Source organism: Anticarsia gemmatalis, chromosome 28 (genome assembly GCF_050436995.1).
Source record: "Anticarsia gemmatalis isolate Benzon Research Colony breed Stoneville strain chromosome 28, ilAntGemm2 primary, whole genome shotgun sequence".
NCBI classification, from domain to species: domain Eukaryota; kingdom Metazoa; phylum Arthropoda; class Insecta; order Lepidoptera; family Erebidae; genus Anticarsia; species Anticarsia gemmatalis.
This window is the reverse complement of record NC_134772.1, coordinates 5,874,361-5,894,317: the sequence shown is the minus strand read 5'-3', so window position 1 is coordinate 5,894,317 and position 19,957 is coordinate 5,874,361. Positions and strand designations below refer to the sequence as shown.

The 19,957-nt window shown below is 36.8% G+C and overlaps 1 protein-coding gene across 1 annotated transcript in view; it reads left to right on the top strand.

The window, feature by feature from the left end:
• Positions 1–19,957, top strand: part of emp (epithelial membrane protein) — a 110,757-nt gene that overhangs the window by 39,076 nt on the left and 51,724 nt on the right. The window contains exon 2 of the mRNA XM_076132675.1: positions 4,039–4,310. Coding sequence (XP_075988790.1) covers positions 4,253–4,310 — 58 coding nt within the window. The 5' untranslated portion in view covers positions 4,039–4,252. The remainder of the gene's footprint in view (positions 1–4,038; positions 4,311–19,957) is intronic.

The following is a 19,957-nucleotide window of genomic DNA, read 5'->3' as shown; positions in this document are numbered from 1 at the left end:
TATTATATAAAACATTAATTATTAATTGATCAAGGTGAATTGTGACGTTTATACCAATATGGCCGACATTTTTTTACCTTTTATAGATATCAATTTACATATAAGCTGTATTGAACTAGGCTTTCAATGTAAGTAAAATGTGTACACATAATATTATAATCTAACGGGTCTTAAACGCTATTGGAAATAAAAAGTATATATAATACCCTATTTGTTTACTCGACGCGAGGTTCAGATCGAATACCTATCTTCACTTTCCAAACATAAAATCAAAGACTTTTTGACCTAAATAACAAACTATTTCAAACATCAAGATGTTCATTACCCAACATTGGCCACAATGAACGTGTCAACAAGTCGTCCGACTAGTTGTCCGACTAGTTGCTAGACCAGTCTCACAACCGGTTGGAGACTTATTACATGGTTTCTTAACCTTATGAGAGAATGCACGTGTAATATTGTAGATATTTAAGTAATATATCATCTATACAATACTTAGTTTAGTTAACTACAACTGATGATCTTTGAGGTTAAGCTACGCTTGGCGAGGTTATTGTGTGGATGGGTCACCATCTTATACTAATAGAGTTCCTGCTTGTTTCGGAAGACACGTTATATTGTGTGTCCTGACTGTCATTTTTAAAGATCTTTGCAGTCGTCAACAGTAGTCAGAAGCTTGAAAGTCTGGCAACCAGTCTTACTGAAGGGTATCATGTTATAACCCAGGTAACTGGGTTGTGGAAGTCAGATAGACAGTAGTTCTATGTACAATACTGATATTCAGCTGCATCCGGTGAGACTGGAAACCGTCTCCAACATAGTTAGAAGAAAGGCTAAGCTGATTGATAAAAAAATACCTTCCTTTTAAGTTAGAATTTAAAGAAAAAAATGCCTGTAAATATCTATGCTACTGAAAATTGCAATGAAAAATCACGTCTTTCTTTTCTTCTCGTATGGTTAGTGGTCAACCTAGTGTCAAAGTTGCTCAAGCCGCCCAAAGGCCTTTGACATGGCTTAACGACTGTTATCGTAGTAGATAACAACCGGGACCGACATTTTACGTGCCCTCCGAAGCACGGAGACGCCCAGTTCAAATACCACTATGCGGTCACCCATCAATGGAATGACCGCGCCTAGGGTTGCTTAACCCACAGATTGTTTACCGACCGGTGAGCGCAACGGGCGCCTCCAAAAATCACGTATTCTTTCTTATATCTTTGTTGAACTAAGTATGCGATGTCATTCCTCTGTCAAGTGTAGATTAATGTTTAGTTAGTATGTCCTTCGAGTTATTTATCACTAGCAGTTATCTCAGTGATTAGTGGTTTGTTAACCTTTAACTATCTTAAGTATTTTTAAGATTATGGCATACATACATAATTGGGCCTTGTTTCCTTGGAGGTAGATAGAGACCAATCACCAAAGCAACTTACCAATTGGCCGTGAGTTTCTTATTAGCTCTTTACATAAGGCTGTACACTTTCCTAGCTAGTGGTAGATTCAATAACTATAACTTTGACTATCATAAGTGTCAATATTTGACCGAAATGGATAAATGATTTGATTTTGATGTTTTTATTACTCAGAAGATGTCTATTTGGGAAAAAAATTGCCTATGTCTGCCTTCAAGTCTTCAGCTAACTCTATGGTGAAAATATATTTAACCCATTGATGCCCCTCTGTTGGGCAAGGGTACTCTCCTCCCGTAACGAGGGAATTTGCATGCCTAAGAGTTCCTTAGAACAGTTCTTGAAGGGTTGCAAAGTCCCCAACCTGCACTTGGCCAGCGTGATGGACTCAAGGCCTAACCCCTCTCTCATTACGGGAGGGTAAATTTGCCAAGCAGTGGGACAGTAATGGGTTATATTTATCTTTCTATGAGGTTCGAAGTAGTTCTATATTATGTGTCGTTTCTATATACACTAATTGTTGAAATGACGCACTCTCCGGTCATTGACGTAGGCTTAAGTTCGATTATGTTGTTGTTATTTAATTGCTTTTTGTTATATTTTATTAAATGACTCATTGTATATTATGTTAAAGTTATAAAATGTATGTTTAGGGTGTAGGGTGTTATCTCTGAAACGGGTGGTCCGATTTTGATAATTGTTGGTCGTTTTCAAGATTGTTCTTTTAGGGATATTATTAGTTATTTATTGGATAGGATTTTTTTTTACATGCATTCGAATTCGCTGACAGTCTGACAGCAGCTTGAATATGATAAATTGCAAAATAATCATTAAAATCTAAAAATCATATCTAAATATACAGGGTGTCCCAAAACTCAACGATAATCCGAGACAGGATGAAAGGCCAAGTCATACTGGTTCTAGGAAAAATAAAAAAAAAATACCATGTCACTTAGTTCAGCAATAATAGAGATTTTTTAAAAAAGTTAAAATTCTGACACGAATACAGGCTCTGCAACGCCTTACAGAAGACCTTCGCACCAGTCAAGCAAAATTCCTTGCATTTATTTTCTCTGACGCTGTGTCAATTTTCTGGCGAAGTTCTGATAGATTTTGTATTGATTTTGAATAGACTTTTTCTTTTATGCATTCCCAGTCAAAAATATCTACTGGATTTAGATCGGGGGAACGAGGAGGCCATAAAATTGTACCACTGCGTCCGATCCATTTGCGAGGATACTCTTCGTTCAAATAGAAATAACATTTTTAGTGGCAAGAAAAGTGGCAAGTGTTGCACCATTTTGAAATCTTGATTAAATGCGCCAACTTTTGAAATAACTTGCCAAGGGTAGTGTAGTACATTTTTTTTTCAATATGAAGCGTCAAAGTTAACTAACGATATTTTTGTGAACCATGACTCACTAAAACTTAACTTTTTTTATGAAATTAACAATGTTTTGGGCATAAATTTGTTTTACGATTAATAGCATATTTAATGAAGATCACGAAATTTAAAAAAACACAGCGAAATTGTGACATTGGTGATCACAGGACTAGAAAATGCGAGAAAGGGTGTGGAATTTTAACTTTTTTAAAAAATCTCTATTATTGCTGAACTAAGTGACATGGAATTTTTTTTTTATTTTTCCTAGAACCAGTATAACTTGGCCTTTCATCCTGTCTCGGATTATCGTTGAGTTTTGGGACACCCTGTATATCTCAAAGGTAACTGACTGACATAGTGATCTATCAACGCACAGCACAACCCACTGGACGGATCGAGCTGAAATTTGACATGCAGGTAGATGTTATGACGTAGGCATCCGCTAAGAAAGGATTTTGATCAAATCTACCCACAAGGGGATGAAAGTTTGTACAAAATTCTGTCGTAAGTCACAAACCACGCGGACGAAGTCGCGGGCAAAAGATACATACTAAGGTCTAGTTTCATCACTTCTGAATTATAAATATCTGATAGTGTGTAAAAAGGAATTTTAAAATTATTTTTTCATTAATTTACTTTAAATTTATCTGATTTCGCCAAACAACTAGCTTTCTACCCGCGGCTGCGTTTTGGTATTTCACCCCCTTCTAAGTCGAATTTCCATAAAACCTCTCTTAGTGCTGCTCTACACTTGCTAAGGAATCTTCATAGCAAATTTCAAGTTTCTACGCTCAGTAGGTTCGGCTGTGTGTTGTCCATCAGTCAGTCAGTAACGAAGGAGTTTTATATATTGACTAGCTGACCCGCGCAACTTCGCTTGCGTCACGTAAGAGAGAATAGGTTATAATTTTCCCCGTTTTTGTAAAAAAATTTACTGGCACTCTACTTCTGTTGGTCGTAGCGTGATGTTATATAATATACTATATAGGCTATAGGCTATATTATAGCCTATATAGCCTTCCTTAATAAAAAGGCTATCCAATAGTAAAATAATTGTTCAATTCGCACCAGTAGTTCCTGATATTAGCGCGTTCAAACAAACAAACAAACACACTCTTTAGCTTAATAATATTAGTATCGATAATCGAGTTTATTGCCTTAAACCGGGGTTATAACTCTATTTTCTACGAAGCAAAACCGCGTCACAATCTTATGTGCAAACTAAACATATTTATATAATTACAGGTTGATCAGGCGCAGTCGGCCCGCTCTTCTACGAAGAGTTCAGTCGACGTCGTACTGCGGCGCGGACCACACGTATCTAGGCGTCTCGCCCAACAAAATATAATAAAATACATATGGATATATCTGTGCAGTGAAGTTTCCGTGCAAATGTGTCAGTGAAACAGTGGAAAATTAATTTTTTTGTTTAGAAAAATTGAAAAATTTGTAATTGAAAATGCAAGGCCGTGATAAATTGTGTGCGAAGCTCACGAGCGCTTTTCTAAGGAAGTGGTGTAAGTATTTTTATTTTGTTTTTATTTAAAAATATCGCGACGAATTGAGAACCTCCTCCTTTTTTAAGTCGGTTAAAAAGTCGAGAATCATTTTTGAATTTATAATCTACTGATTTTTCAATCTTAGTTTGTTAGCTTAGCTAAACTGCTCTACGCTAGATGGCAACATACTTACATAGATAATTAATAATAAAATTGTGTTGTAACTCAAAACATATCGAACTTTAAATTAACTGTACTATATTTTATTTATTTACTAGCTGACATGGCAAACGTTGTTTTGCCATAAAAAAAAATAGTGTCATTTAGGTGTATGAAAAATAGATGTTGGCCGATTCTCAGACCTACTCAATATGCTCACAATATTTCATGAGAATCGGTCAAACCGTTTCGGAGGAGTACGGTAACTAACATTGTGACATGGAAATTTTATATAGGAGATTAGTGACAAGATAGTCGTCAATTTAATTTCTATAAACATATAGTGTATTTATTTTATTTGTATCTATAATAGGAAAGGATAAACAAGTTTTTCGTCAATTGTGAAAAAATATTTTAAGTTACAGCAAAATTGTATTATTAGTGTGATACAGTCTTCTAGTATAGATAAAGTCCTCTTTTTTTTAAGTTGATTAACTCACGGTTTCTGAGGTACATTTAGCGGTAGTTTATCTATTCAATAGCGATTAAACTCATATAAAAAAACGCTATTGAATAGCTAAACTACCGCTAAATGTACTCAGAAACCGGGGGTAAAACAAATTTAGATTTATGTATGTGAATGAGGCAAGGGAAGTTTGTAAGGATCGTAATAAGTGACGTTCTTTGGTCTCTGCCTACCCCTATGGAGAAAAAAAGCGTGATTTTATGTACATACTAGCGGACCCGACAGACGATGTCCTGTCTACACGTCTTTAATTTGTAAAAAATAATAAAAAAAAACATTGTCCAGCGGACAAAATCGTGAATCTAAACCATTCTCAGATCCCCTTGAACACACACATCCAGTCGTTTAAGAGAAGTTCAGTGACATACACACTTACAGAAGAATTATATATATAAAGATGTAGTTTTCCGCTGACTTATGCTTCATTTGGTTGTATGTACTCTTATAGTAATGTGTGTTTAGTTATTTACTGAGTAAATATAACTGTTTATCTTGAGGTATGCTGCATAAGCTAGATTGACTGCCTGCGTGGCGTAGTGGTTTAGGTCAGTAGTAGGTAGTGGGTTCGATTCCCACATGGAGCAATTTGTGCGATGCACAAATAATTGTTTCGGGTCTGGTTGTACGTTGTGTCCGTTGTTTGTATGTTTGTTAAAGTCCCTGTGGCACAAGAGCAATTCTTAGTGCGGTAGTTGTCTTTTTTAATAATAAAAAATGAGGATAATTTTGACATTTTGAGATAGATTTTCTATCACTCTAGATGTTTTCCTTCACAGTTGGAACAAGTGATCATTATTTCTAATACACACATAACTTCGAAAGGTTATTGTGTTGCCTCGGATTTGAACCATCGACCACTGTACGAGAGGTGTCATCTTATAAAACTCGGCTATCATTGAGAGAATTTTTCAGCAAAACACAGAATATCCTACTAATATTATAAATGCGAAAGTTTGTGAGTATGTATGTATGTGAGGATGTTTGTTACTCTTTCACGAAAATACTACTGAATCGATTATGATGAAATTTAGTATGTAGGTAGCTGAAGACACAGAATAACACATAGGCTACTTTTTATCCCGAAGTTCCCGAGGGATCGGGATTTACACGGGAAGGGTTTCGAAGTCGCGGGTGGCCTCTAGTTATGAAATAGTTTAGAAAAATAGTCGTGATGCAATAAATAATACAAACTGATACATATACAATATATTGAATACATTATGTAAACTACATACTCATTGTTTAAACGCAGGGCTTGAACTGTCACAGTAACTCATACACTTTACACGTGTGTCACTTTGACAGCTAGTAACGCAATACGTTAGTGACTTTGACAGATTGTCAACTATTGTATTTAATTTTGTTTGTAAACGTTTTGTTAGTTTGTTACAAATATTTTGAAATAAGTGTTTAGTATTAGTATAAGTTGGTACCTCCCACGCAAGTGGTTGCAGGTTCGAACCCATACACCAATGAATTTTCGAAGTTATGTTTGTATTAGAAATAATGATCACTTGTTACAACGGTGAAGGAAAACATCGTGATGCAACCTTGCATACCTGAGAGTTGTTTAGAACAGTTCTTGAAGGTATGCAAAGTCCCCAACCCGCAATTGGCCAACGTGGTGGACTCAAGGCCTAACCCCTCTTAGCCAAGAGCCTTGCAATCATAAGTGTCAACATTTGGCCTATAGGTATAAAGCATTTATTATGAACTTAATCCATACTTAATATTATAAATGCGAAAGTAACTCTGTCTGTCTGTCTGTTACTCAATCACGCCTAAACTACTGAATCAATTTGCTTGAAATTTGGTATGGAGATATTTTGATACCTGAGAAAGGACATAGGCTACTTTTTACCCCGGGAAAATGACGCATTCCCAAGGGAAAATGGCGGACGAAGTCGCGGGTAGAAGCTAGCACTTAATATCTCAGCGACCACCACAAACCTGTTTAGATCAATTGCTAAATACCTTTTATATAAAACTATTTATTCTAGTTTTAAAAACAAGTCTGTTACTTAAGCATTCTAAATACATAATATATTTGATTATATACTAATATTGTTAATGCGAAAGTCTGTCTGTTACGCTTTTACGACTAAACTGCTTGTCTAATTTTGATTCAATTTTGCATGGAGTTTGTAAACGAAAACGAGAATAGGCTTTATTATTTACAAAATTTATCCTCGAATTATTTTCAATTATGACACAAGAGCAATTCTTAATGCGAGAGTTGTCTTTTAAAAAAGCAATAGAAAGAAAAGAGTTGGGTGAAATTGGGGATCAAACTTTGTACTGTGTGTAGAAGACTTAACAGTCGAACTACTAACCTGTTTTACATGAATGATAATTGAAGAGAACAGTTTCTGCGGCGCGGCTGGTAGTGGGTGCGACTGTTGAACGAGGAGGACTGTTGAAGGAGGTCTCGGGTTTGATACCCAGGTCAGGCAAAGTGCTATGGTGTTTGCTGTAGTCGATCGTCTACCGTATGGGCGCTCGTGAGCTAGTAATCACGATTATTATGATATTGCCACCGTCTCTAAGTTAGTAATCGGCCTTCAATCATTATTTCATTATAGTTCACGTATTTAATCGTTACACTGCAGTCTGTCGCAAGACTGTCCGTAGGAAGCTGCCTTCCTGCCAGCCCTTCCTCAGGATGCCTCGTATGCAGGTGAAACACGTGTTTCAATGTATTTCAAACAATTTTTATTAGTCGAGAATTTAGGTCGATCAATTTTATATTAATTTTTACTGTAATTTATCCAGTTCTAGGTTTTCGCCGGGAATTCGTCAGTGTGGTTTGTGACTTAGGACAGAATTTTTATACGAAATTTCATCTCTTATTTTAGCCAATTGGGGATAGAATTGATTAAAATTGTTACTTAGCGAAAGCTTAAGTCATAACATCAACCTGCGTGATTGCAGATATCTTTATAAAAATCTGCACAACACAAGAGCGATTACTAATGTTGACTTTTTAGTGAAAATTAAAGAAAACTTCGGCCAAATTTTATGTTCTCGATTCTCTAACCGAGTCAAAAACGTTTTAAATTTTTTTATATTTTTTCACCAGCTTTTACTGGCTCAATAAATATAATACTATCAAGACTTTATAAGTTTCTTTTATATATACAATACTAATACTAATATTATAAAGCTGAAGAGTTTGTTTGTTTGTTTGTTTCCGATTTGAAAAATTCTTTCAGTGTTAGATAGCCCATTTATCGAGGAAGGCTATAGGTTATATATCATCACGCTAAGACCAATAGGAGCAGAGTACCAGTGAAAAATGTTACAAAAACGGGGAAAATTATGACCCATTCTCTCTTATGTAACGCAAGCGAAGTTGCGCGGGTCAGCTAGTTCTTTATATTTACCCTTCTTTTTTACAATAACACATTGATACAACTCTACTTATCTCCTTGTGTAGAATAAACTTAATGTTATTACCATCTAATATCTATTAAACGCAGTACCTGTCTCGATTCACAAGGCCGCTGACATTCGGTATGTGTAAATTAATTATCACTTGTTCTAACGGTGAAGGAAAACATCGTGATGAAACCTTGCATGCCTGAGAGTGAACAAATCACAATGATTGTCTATAACTCTATAACTATGTTGCAAGTTTGTTTTATGATAAAACTTTGTATGAATATAGCAACATGGCGCATCTATCTCTCTTTATCGTATGGTTAGTGGTCAACCTAGTGTCAAAGTTGTTCAAGCCCGAAAGGCCTTTGACGTGGCTTAATGACTGTTATCTTAATTGATAACAACCGGGACCGACTTTTTACGTTCCGAAGCACGGAGACGCTCAGTTCAAATACCACTATTCGGTCACCCATCTATAGAATGACTGTGCCATCGGTTACTTAACCCATAGATCGTTTACCGACCGGTGAGCACAACTGACACACGCACAACCATGAGCGCCTCAAAGTCGCAGAAGACGAAACATAAATACAAGGAATGTATGTCAGACTTGCTACATCATTTACGGTTCGGCATTAATCGGCCTAGCTCTGCGGCAAAACCGAATATGCGTTGACCCGATCGGCACAAGCCGAACAAGTGAGTCGAGTCGGTTTTGTTGTTCGATCAATATTGCCGAACCGAATATGTGTGTAGCAAACTCTCGGAGATGTAACAACGATATCCTACCTTTTCATCACAGGCAGGCACTCACTCACTTGTTCGGCTTGTGCCGATCGGGTTCATCTACACATATTTGGTTTTGCCGGCTAGGCCGATTAATGCCGAACCAGATATGTGTGTAGCATTGACAAATTATGTATGTATGTATGTATGTTTAAGAGTACTGACTTTACAAGTATTAGTAGTATACATACTGATAAATTATGCATAAGGTTTTTGTCTAAAATAGTGATGTCATTCTTTGATAGCTGTGTTAAATATCAACTGGTTCTTAAACGTCAATTTGAACAAACACACAAGTGATAATTTGATGCGCTAATTAACGAAACAAATTGGGGTTTTTTACAATTTATATTGTTGTATTTTAAATGTTTACCAGTGGGGCCGCGCGGCTTTGCTCGCTCGCGAGAATTCCAAATAATTAGTTACATTCTAGCTCCGAAAATGACAAATTTCTATACAAATTTCCAACTACAATTTAAAAAATTCTTTCTTAGTGGGTGTCTACGTCATCATCGGACAAACGTTATTTATATAAGTACATATTTAGAAGTATATAAGTATGTTTATCAGTTATTTGCTTACCATAGTACAAGCTACAAGGACAACTCGAAAACGGTCATCTGATTCCTAACTAAGCAGAGCTTGTACTGTAACCAAATAACTGATAAACATACTTATATATCGAAATACATACTTACATAGATGCATTAACAACCAGGCTCAGAACAGATACTCGTGTTCATCACACAAATACTAGTACCGGGTGTGATTCGAACACGCGGCTCTACGGTTATTGCGGCGAGGTGACCACTTTAACCAATGCCCCAACGTGCAGTTAAGTTTTCAGTTTCTCAAAACTTGTTAGTTTTAAACAAGAATTGATTCTTAGAATAACAGGCGCCATTTTTATTGTTAAAGTCTCTGGTCAGTAATTTTGTTTTTGCTTCATGCATCGTAGGTTTTTTTAAAAACAACGGCCAAGTGCGAATTGTACTAACACAAGAACCATACCATCTTAAAAATCCCTGTTTAGATTATAAATGCGAAAGTAACTTCTGTCGTTCTGTGTGTTATTCATGATTAAACTGTTGAATAGAATTGGATTGAATTTTTCTCAATGATAGTTTGAAACCCAAGAAACGACATACAGCCTGGTGACAGACGGTCCCAGTTACCTGGGTTACAACACAATACCCCTTGGTAAGACTGGTTGTCAGACTTTCAAGCTTCTGAATACTGTTAACGACTGTCGAAGATCTTTGATAATGACAAACCGAACCCACAATTTAACGTGCCTTCCGAAGTCGATATGTATAAGATGGTCACCCATCTAGAGACCAACCTCGGCAAGCGTAGCTCTTAGTAACAAGGTCCTGATTTTAACTTTTAGTTACGGATCCCTAAAAAGTTATATTATTTTCAAATACCAATGTTTTTTTGTTACTTTTGTTGGTAAAAAGAGTTGCATATTTCGAATGTAGTTAAAGTTCTTGTGAATGAATTCTAAGAAGGTTTAAGTATGAAAATAAAAGAATTTTGCGATTATATATTTGAGATAATGTTCTAAGAAAACATTGATTGTTGAAATAGCTGAATATGGTATATAAGTGATGGACCCGGGTACTAGGTTAATATACTGTATGTAAATGAATAAAATAACTTTAACCATTCATGTCCCACTGCTGGGCAAGGGTCTCCTCCCGAATGAGGCAGGGGTAAGGCCTTGAGTCCACCACGCTGGCTAAGTGCGGGTGGGGGATTTTGCATACCTTCAAGAACTGTTCTAAAGAACTCTCAGGCATGCAAGATTTCATCACGATTTATTCCTTTACCGTTGGAACAAGTGATCATTATTTCTAATACACACATAATTTTGAAAAGTCATTGGTGTGTTGCCTCGGGTTCGAAACGTCAACCACTTTTTTGGGAAGTGCCAACTTATACCACTCGGCTATCACTGAAATTATTCCCAAATTTAATAAGCTACATAAAATTCTTGCTCGGCCCGGGTACCAAACTCGGTACCTCATATACAGTAACACAACTTGCACATGTTATAATGATATTATATCAGCTTAGCCTTTCTTCCAAGCAATGTTGTAGTCGGCTTCCAGTCTCACCGGGTGCAGCTGAATACCAGTGTTTTATATGCAGCGACTGTCTATCTGACCTCCGCAACCCAGTTACCTGGGATAACACGATACCCTTCGGCAAGACTGGTTGTCAGACTTTCAAGCTTCTGACTACTGTTAACGACTGTCAAAGATCTTCGAAAATGACAGCCGGGACCCACAATTTAAAGTGCCTTCCGAAACACGGAGGAACTTTATGTATAAGATGGTCACCCATCCACAAATCAACCTCGGCAAGCATTGCTTAACCTCAGAGATCGATCCGCGCGGCTGTTGTTAACTAAGCCACGAGCTTCTCCGGCTTACATGTTATAATGATCATGCAACATATTTTTTGCTGTAGCAACTTCCTATGACGAGATGAGACGCTTCCCATAAACACAATGGATGGCATTCTCTATGTCTTATGTAATATTCACATGAAATAAAAGCGAAAATTGTCTATGGGATAACTTGTAAGGTTCATTGGTTAAAATTTATCCCTCTTATAGCTGACCCGCGCAATTTCGCTTGCGTCACATAATGGATCACAATTTTCCCCGTTTTTGTAACACTTTTTACTCATACTCTGCTCCTATTGGTCGTAGCGTGATGATATATAGCCTATAACCTTCCTCGATACATAGGCTATCCAACAGTAAAATTATTCTTCAAATCGAACCAGTAGTTCCTGAGATTAGTGCGTTCAAACAAACAAACAAAATCTTCAGCTTTATAATATTAGTATAGATTAGTATAGATACAGAAAGTAAATAAGTAAAGATTACGACCGTGAAAATTGTACGATTAACTTCTTAGCTTCATAGTATCCGCTTTCTAACCTCATGGCCGTGGGTTCTGTTCCCGGGTTATGCAACACATCTTTCAACTATTTGTTTAGTTATTTCACAAATTATTTGTTTGATTGTTATTTGCGAAATGATTAACTTAGCTCGAGGCAAGGTCGTGGGTTCTATTCTCGGGTGGAGTGAAATGTTGCTTGACTTTTCATTAGCAAGTTGAGAATTAGCAACATACTCGGTAATTGGTAATAATCTAAATAAAACTCAAAGGTAACTGACTGACATAGTGATCTATCAACGCACAGCACAAACCACTGGACGGATCGAGCTGAAATTTGACATGCAGGTAGATGTTATGACGTAGGCATCCGCTTAGAATAATTATCACATGCTCCAACGGTGAAGGAAAACATCGTGAGGAAACCTTGCATGCCTGAAATTTGTTTAATACGTTTATTGAGGGCATGCAAAGTCCCCAACCCGCACTTGGCCAGCGTGGTGGCCTCAAGGCCTAACCCCTCCCTCATTACGGGAGGAGGCCCTTGCCCAGCAGTGGGACATTAATGGGTTATTTATTTTTAAATTTTAAATTTTATCCTATAAGAAAGGATTTTGATCTATTCTACCCCCAAGGGGATAAAATAGGAGGTGATTCGAAGGTAAGACGGAGGTCGCTTAACCCACAGATTGTTTACCGACCGGTGAGCGCAAATGGCTATGGCGCCTCATCAGTAATGTGTATTAGAAATAATGATCACTTGTTATAACGGTGAAGGAAAACATCGTGATGAAACCTTGCCTGATAGTATCAATAAGGAATTTCTGGAACTTCTAGCACTTCTTAGAACAAATAACGATCAAAATCATTTATTCCGCATCACACAAACCCACATACAAAGATTATCTAATTACAATTTAACGATTTAATCGCTCTATTTTTTCGTCTATCCGCCATTAAAATTCAATTATTTAATCGATAGAATTAATACAATTCTCGCAACTATTATTTCGTTAATTGTCAGCCATTTTTGTTTGTCAAATATTGGCGGGTAAATTTTTGACAGTAATTTCAATATGGTGGGTATTTTTTCTCGGGCATTACTTCCATCATTTGGCTAAAAAGAGTGTGCGTAAGATTGTTGCTTGCTCTTCTCATAAGGCTGTAGACTTTCCGAGCTAGTGATAGATTCAGTAATTGTAATGACTATCATAAGTGTCAATATTTGACCTAAATGAATTAATGATTTGATTTCTTACCTAAAATTTGGAAGTGCGTAGTAAGTACTTGTAACCGGCGGTCCTGTATGACAAGATGTACATATGTATGTGAATGAAGCAAGAGAAGTTTGTAAGGATCGTACCAAGTGGCGTTCTTTGGTCTCTGCCTACCCCTATGGGGAAAAAGGCGTTACATTATGTACGTATGTATGCAATTTGGAAGTGCTTGTATTGTTTTTAAAAATATAAAAAATGCTTTTGTCTTGAGCCACAAAGCATCTTCGAAAATAAAACAAAATTTCATTATTTATTTTTTATTAGACCCCAAATTTTAAGCATAAACTTATGCCTAAACTAAATTTCCTACTACAAAACAAACCTCAAAAACTGAATAAAGCATTGCTATAATAAATTGCTAACCTAGTTTTTAAGCACGCGCAAGTTTCGTAACGAAATTCATTCAAACTTAACAGAAGCGGTCACGCCTGCGAGTTTACGTTACAACCGAAATTTTATTTACTTGTGCAACATTATGCTAATATTATTTCGGCAGGCGTTTTGGCACCAAAAGAACATTTATGATTAATTATTGTTTTGGTGAAAGAAAGGTGTTACGTTGTGTATGTGCATGAAGCAGAACAAGTATTTAGAGATTGTAATTTATAATGTTTTTAAGATTATAAAACAGTATGAAAACTACTAAAAATTGTTTGAATTTCACTTATTTACACACTCATTGATAAGAGTTTGTCAGTTTTTATATCATTGCAAACTTAAATTTTTTTAAAGCTACTTTTTTATTAAAATGATTGTTCTGAGTTTCTTGTCAACTCTTCTCATTAGCTCTTCCGAACTGACAGTAAATTCATTAACTGTATTACCAATCATGTCATAACGATCAGTGTGTTAAGTAACTTGTACATTACATAGATGTAGGTGCAGTGTTTGAGCTGAGCGTCTCCGTGATACAAGTCACGCTTGTTGTTTAACATAACAACAGTTCACGACAAACGTACCAACTACTTTGACACTAGGTTGAACACTAACTATACGATAAGTAATGCTTGCTTCACTGGTTTGCCTGCCAATATGAATGGGCCAGTAGTAAGTGACGATAAAATTGCGCTACCATTGCTAAATTTGTCAAGGTTATCTTGACTCATAAGTAATTATAATATTCAAATGCTTGCCAAATTATTATGTTTATATTTCAATGTTTGTGTATTGGGAAATTCTGTTCTATATTAATTGAAATGATGTTTGTATAATATCAATACATTATATATTTCGATATTATAGTCGAACAACTTAGTAGAGGGCCTGGTAGCCAGAAGTATTCAGAATTCAGAACTATGAGAAATATCTACTATCTATCTAGTTTAGATACGAAATTTGCAGACAGAAATTGATACTGTGCGTTTATAATAATAATTGCCAAGTGTGTGCACAATACACAGGTACACTCTCTATTCCTTCACTCTCATAGTCAGGTGGGACGGCTAAGTCGACGCGACCAGTGAGAGGTCAGGCGCAGGACCGCCGGCTTTACGTGCTCTCCGAGGCACGGAGGTCTACCTACGACCGGAGGTATCTATCTCGGAGATTTTTTTAACAGAAAACTCAGTACAGCCTTTTTAGCCCGACCCAGGATTCGAACCCCTCGCGTGGTGGTAACACAAACTATTATACGCCTATGCCCTATACGGATTTTATCATACAGTTATCATGTATATAGATTGTTGATGTCAAAAATGACATATGTTCCGAGTTAGGCCAGAACAATGTCTGCCGGGCTATTGTAATATAATGTAATGTATAATATCAATCATCAGGAACTATGTTTACATAACACATTACAGCAATGTTCCTAAATATATGACGATTCATATATTAGTCATGGTAATATGATGGTACTTACAACGACGTAATTCAATTGTAAAACATTTTTGAGACGCAAAACGGAAATGTCCCTTTTGACATTTAACTTGTAAAATAGTTCTATAAGATTACGCAGGAGCCGCTGATCGATATTTTATAGATTATTTTTTATTATTTTATAGATACTCGAATGTTTATAGTGCTAAATCGCAATTAAAGATTTTAAAACATAGCTTAAGTATAGCCGAGTGGCATAAGCTGGCACTTTCCAAAATTCCGTTCAAGTTTTCTCAATAGTAGTCTGGAGTTTGGTAACGTGCCCGGTATATGACAGACGCCATTAACAATGTTAGTTCCATGTAATAGGGGGGACTAACATTGTTAATGGCGAAACGTGGATGTATTTTATACACCTGTACCTACCCCTTTGTATATAACAGGCGTGATGTTATGTATACGGGATTTATATATAACTTTGCATTAGTAATTTAGTTTATATAACTTCTAAGCCTTGTTAAAACAATTTAGAAGTAATGTACGTAAAAAGAAAGTTAAATATAACGACCATGTTTATTGTCGTATAAATTAAGACTATATGTACTTTTTATTCGTTACTTTATTAGTTTAGTACAACAATAAAACAATTAATGACTTAAAATTGTAATTAATGAAGTAGTTCTTAAGAAAATTACTCAAAATTCGGAGTTGGGAAGTTGAAGTTGTAGACTTCCGTGCCTCGGAGAGCACGTAAAGCCGTCGGTCCTGCGCCTGACCTCTCTCTGTTCGTGTTCGTCACACCGGGTTATGAGAGTGATGTAATAGAGAATGTACCTGTGTATTGTACACACTTGGACACTATAAACAAAGTCCACAATAGGCCAGTTTTAATGAAACTGGTAGCTGAATATCGGCTAGGATATGATTTAGTAAGTGCATGCCGAATGCACGGTTTTCTGAGTACATTTAGCAGTAGTTTATCTATTCAATAGCGTATTTTTTATATGAATTTTAACGCTATTGAATAGATAAACTACAGCTTAATGTACCTCAGAAACCAGGGGTAAGACATGTTTAACACAGTTTTTGAAGGCATGCAAAATCTTACTTGGTAAGTGTGGTGGAGTCAAGCTAATGGCATATACTCGCCCCCTATTACATGGGACTAACATTGTTAATGGCGAAACGTGGGTGTATTTCATACATCTCTGCCTACTACCTTTGTTTACAACAGTCGTGAAGTCTCACTTGCTAAAATTAATTGTTCATGCATTTTTTAGTTTCCGGAATTACAAACCGTGAGATAATTATAAATCAATTTGATTATGCAATAGTTCACTCGCGGGGATCGAACTGGCGACCTTAGAAACCGTTCACTGTGACACGTCACGGTTGTTTTAGCTTATGGGACAAGCAGTACTGTAATAAGGCCCTTATAGCAAAATTATCATTGCGTAAAGGTATATTTGGGAATTGAGTAAAAAAGAAAATTATATTTACGTATTAGGTCGAGGAAAAAGTCTTTTCGCATTATAGTATGTATGAACTTGTAATAAAATCTTTTCTCTACACAAAAAAGCTCGAATTTTGGGTACCTCACGAGCTCACTGAAAGAAACCTAATGAACCGAATACTCATTTGTGATTCTTGAAGCCAAAGACATTTTATTACAAGTTCATACATACTATAATGCGAAAATACTTTTTCCCCGACCTAATAATTACTTCTGGCAGCTATCAAATACATAAATATAAATATCATTGGACAACTCACACACGGTCATTTGATTCCAAACTAAGCAGAGCTTGTACTACAACCAAATAACTGATAAACATACCTATATACTTTTAAATACATATTTATATAGATACATTAACAACCAGGCTCAGAACAGATACTCGTGCTCATCACACAAATATTTAAAGTTGCAATATATGACTGATCGCACCATAGAACTGGTCTATAATTCTTACAAGTGGTTAAGCCGACTAATGGCTTATAATCTGTTATTAAATAGACATGAAATAACCATTAATTACTTATATTAATTGTAGTGGCTTATCTGTACTACAATAGTGTTTGAGCTGAGCGTCTCCGTGATACAAGTCACGCTTGTTGTTTAACATAACAACAGTTCACGACAAACGTACCAACTACTTTGACACTAGGTTCTTTGACTTCTGAAAAGATTTTCCGGGGTAAATAGTTTCCTATGTATTAATCTAGGTTTTAAAGTATCTCTGTATCTGAGGAGCTCGTGACTTAGTTAACAACAGCCGCGCGCATCAATCTATGAGTTTAAGCTACGCTTGCCGAGGTTGTTCTGGGGATGGGTGATCATCTTATACATATCGAGTTCCTCCGTCTTTTGACAGGCACGTTATATTGTGGTTCCCGGCTGTCATTTTCGAAGATCTTTGACAGTCGTTAACAGTAGTCAGAAGCTTAACAGTCTGACAACCAGTCTTACTTAGTGTCGTGTTATAACCCAGGTAACTGTGTTGTGGAGGTCCGATAGACAGTCGCTGCATGTAAAACACTGGTATTCAGCTGCATCCGGTGAGACTGGGAGCAGACTCCAACATAGTTGACAGGAAGACTAGACTGATTGAATAGAAAATTTTATTCTATCGAGGTATTAACAACAAAAAATGCAACAAAAAAGAATCGAACGGCTAAACCAACATTGCGCAATGGATCTTCACGCTTCTTAACCCCAGTGGGTAGGCAGATACCTTAACAGTTTCGTCATCGTGAATAATTTTATCTGTTGTTTGATAATTAGCAAAAAATATACGATTTTGTACCGAATTATTAACCTTTTGTAAAGAAGAAAGATAAAAAACAATGTCACGGGTTTTTTTGTGTTAAAAATATAGGTTAAAGGTAATTTAGGGCTAGTTTTACAGGTCATAGATAAATGCAGGGTAGTTGTGCCTTTGGACAGAATGTTCATACAAACTTTTCATCCCTTATTTTATCCCCTTAGGGGTAGAATTAATCAAAATCTTTTCTTAGCGATTGCTTAACGTCATAACATCTACCTGCATGTCAAATTTCAGCTCGATCAGTTCAGTGGTTTGGACTGTGCGTTGATAGATCACTATGTCAGTCAGTCACCTTTGAGTTATTTATATTTAGATAAAGTTATTCCCAAGACTTAGTCCGCGTGAAAATATTTCCCGGGGTAAAAACTATCCTATGTGTTAATCCAAGTTATAAACTAACTGTGTACCAAATTTCATCCAAATCCGTCCATTAGTTTTTTCGTGAAAGAGTAACAAACATGCACCGGTCCTCACAAACTTTCGCATTTATAATATTTGTAGGATTTTTCTTTATAATAGGCACACGGCACGAATCGTTGCGACAAAGCTGTTTAAAGAATGATTTAAGCAAGAACGCACTTGATTCAATAAACACATTGTTGTATTACAACATACAATTTGTATGGTATTATCACGCCTGTTTTACCGTGAAAGTGTAAGCAGTATTGTAATTAATAAATAGTAATCTTCTTTTTACTTATAGTTAGTGGTCAACCTAGTGTCAAAGTTGTTCAAGCCGCCCGAAAGGCCTTTGACGTGGCTTAACGACTGTTATCTTAGTAGACAACAACCGGGACCGACTTTTTACGTGCCCTCCGAAGCACGGAGACGCCCTGTTCTAATACCACTATGCGGTCACCCATCCATGGAATGACCGCGCCAAGGTTTGCTTTACCCACAGATCGTTTACCGACCGGTGAGCGCAACTGGCTACAGGCGCCTCGATAGTAAATAGTAATTATAAATATAGTTGTTTAAAACAGTTCTTGAATGGATACAAAGTTCTAAAGACATAGGTACTTAGCCAACCACGTGGATTCGAGACCCAGCTCCTCCGCCATTTTGAGACCATTGCCCAGCAGTGGGAGAATAATGGATTACTTACATTTATTTTGATATTCAAATATTTGTATTCCGAGAAATCACTGAAACTTCAAGTACGTCTTTTTGGACCTAACCGCGATTTGAACCCGAGAGCTTCTACACAGCGTCATGACAAAAAGATTATTACTGAATTAACATTCAATGTTTCTTTTTTTTTCCTCAAACAGAATCGAACTCACGTCACACACAATTTACTTCACCCAGGAACCGAACTCCACAATTACATGACATAACTTAGCACGGGGTGTATGTCGCAAGCGCCCCCTACTTTAGGCCTCCCCTCCACAAAACCATTCACTATCATTAACTACTACTAGTGCAGTAAAATGATATTGCGTAGTTTAGCAATCTACGAACTGTGGGCAAGAAACTGGGTTCCGTAGAATTTATACTAATATTATAAAGCTGAAGAGTTTGTTTGTTTGAACGCGCTATAACTCAGGAACGACTGGTCCGATTTGAAAAATTCTTTCAGTGTTAGATAGCCCATTTATCGAGGAAGGCTATAGCGTATATATCATCACGCTACGACACCATAGGAGCAGATTACCAGTAGCAAAAACAGGCAAAATTATGACCCATTCTCTCTTATGTGACGCAAGCGAAGTTGCGCGGGTCAGCTAGTTTTTGATAATATAGCAGTGATAGCCGAGTGGTATAAGTTGAAACCTCCTACCTTAGTGCTTGTTCACGTTGGAACTCGCGGGCGCGGTGGCGGTCGCGAGCGCGGGGACGTGGCGATTTGTGTTCACGTTGGCCGCCAGGCGGGCGTTTGGTTCAAACTGGCTCAAACTGGTTGATCCTACTTGACATCGCGAGTGAATCGCGCCCGCCACCGCTAGTTCGACGTGAACACACACGAACATCTTCACTT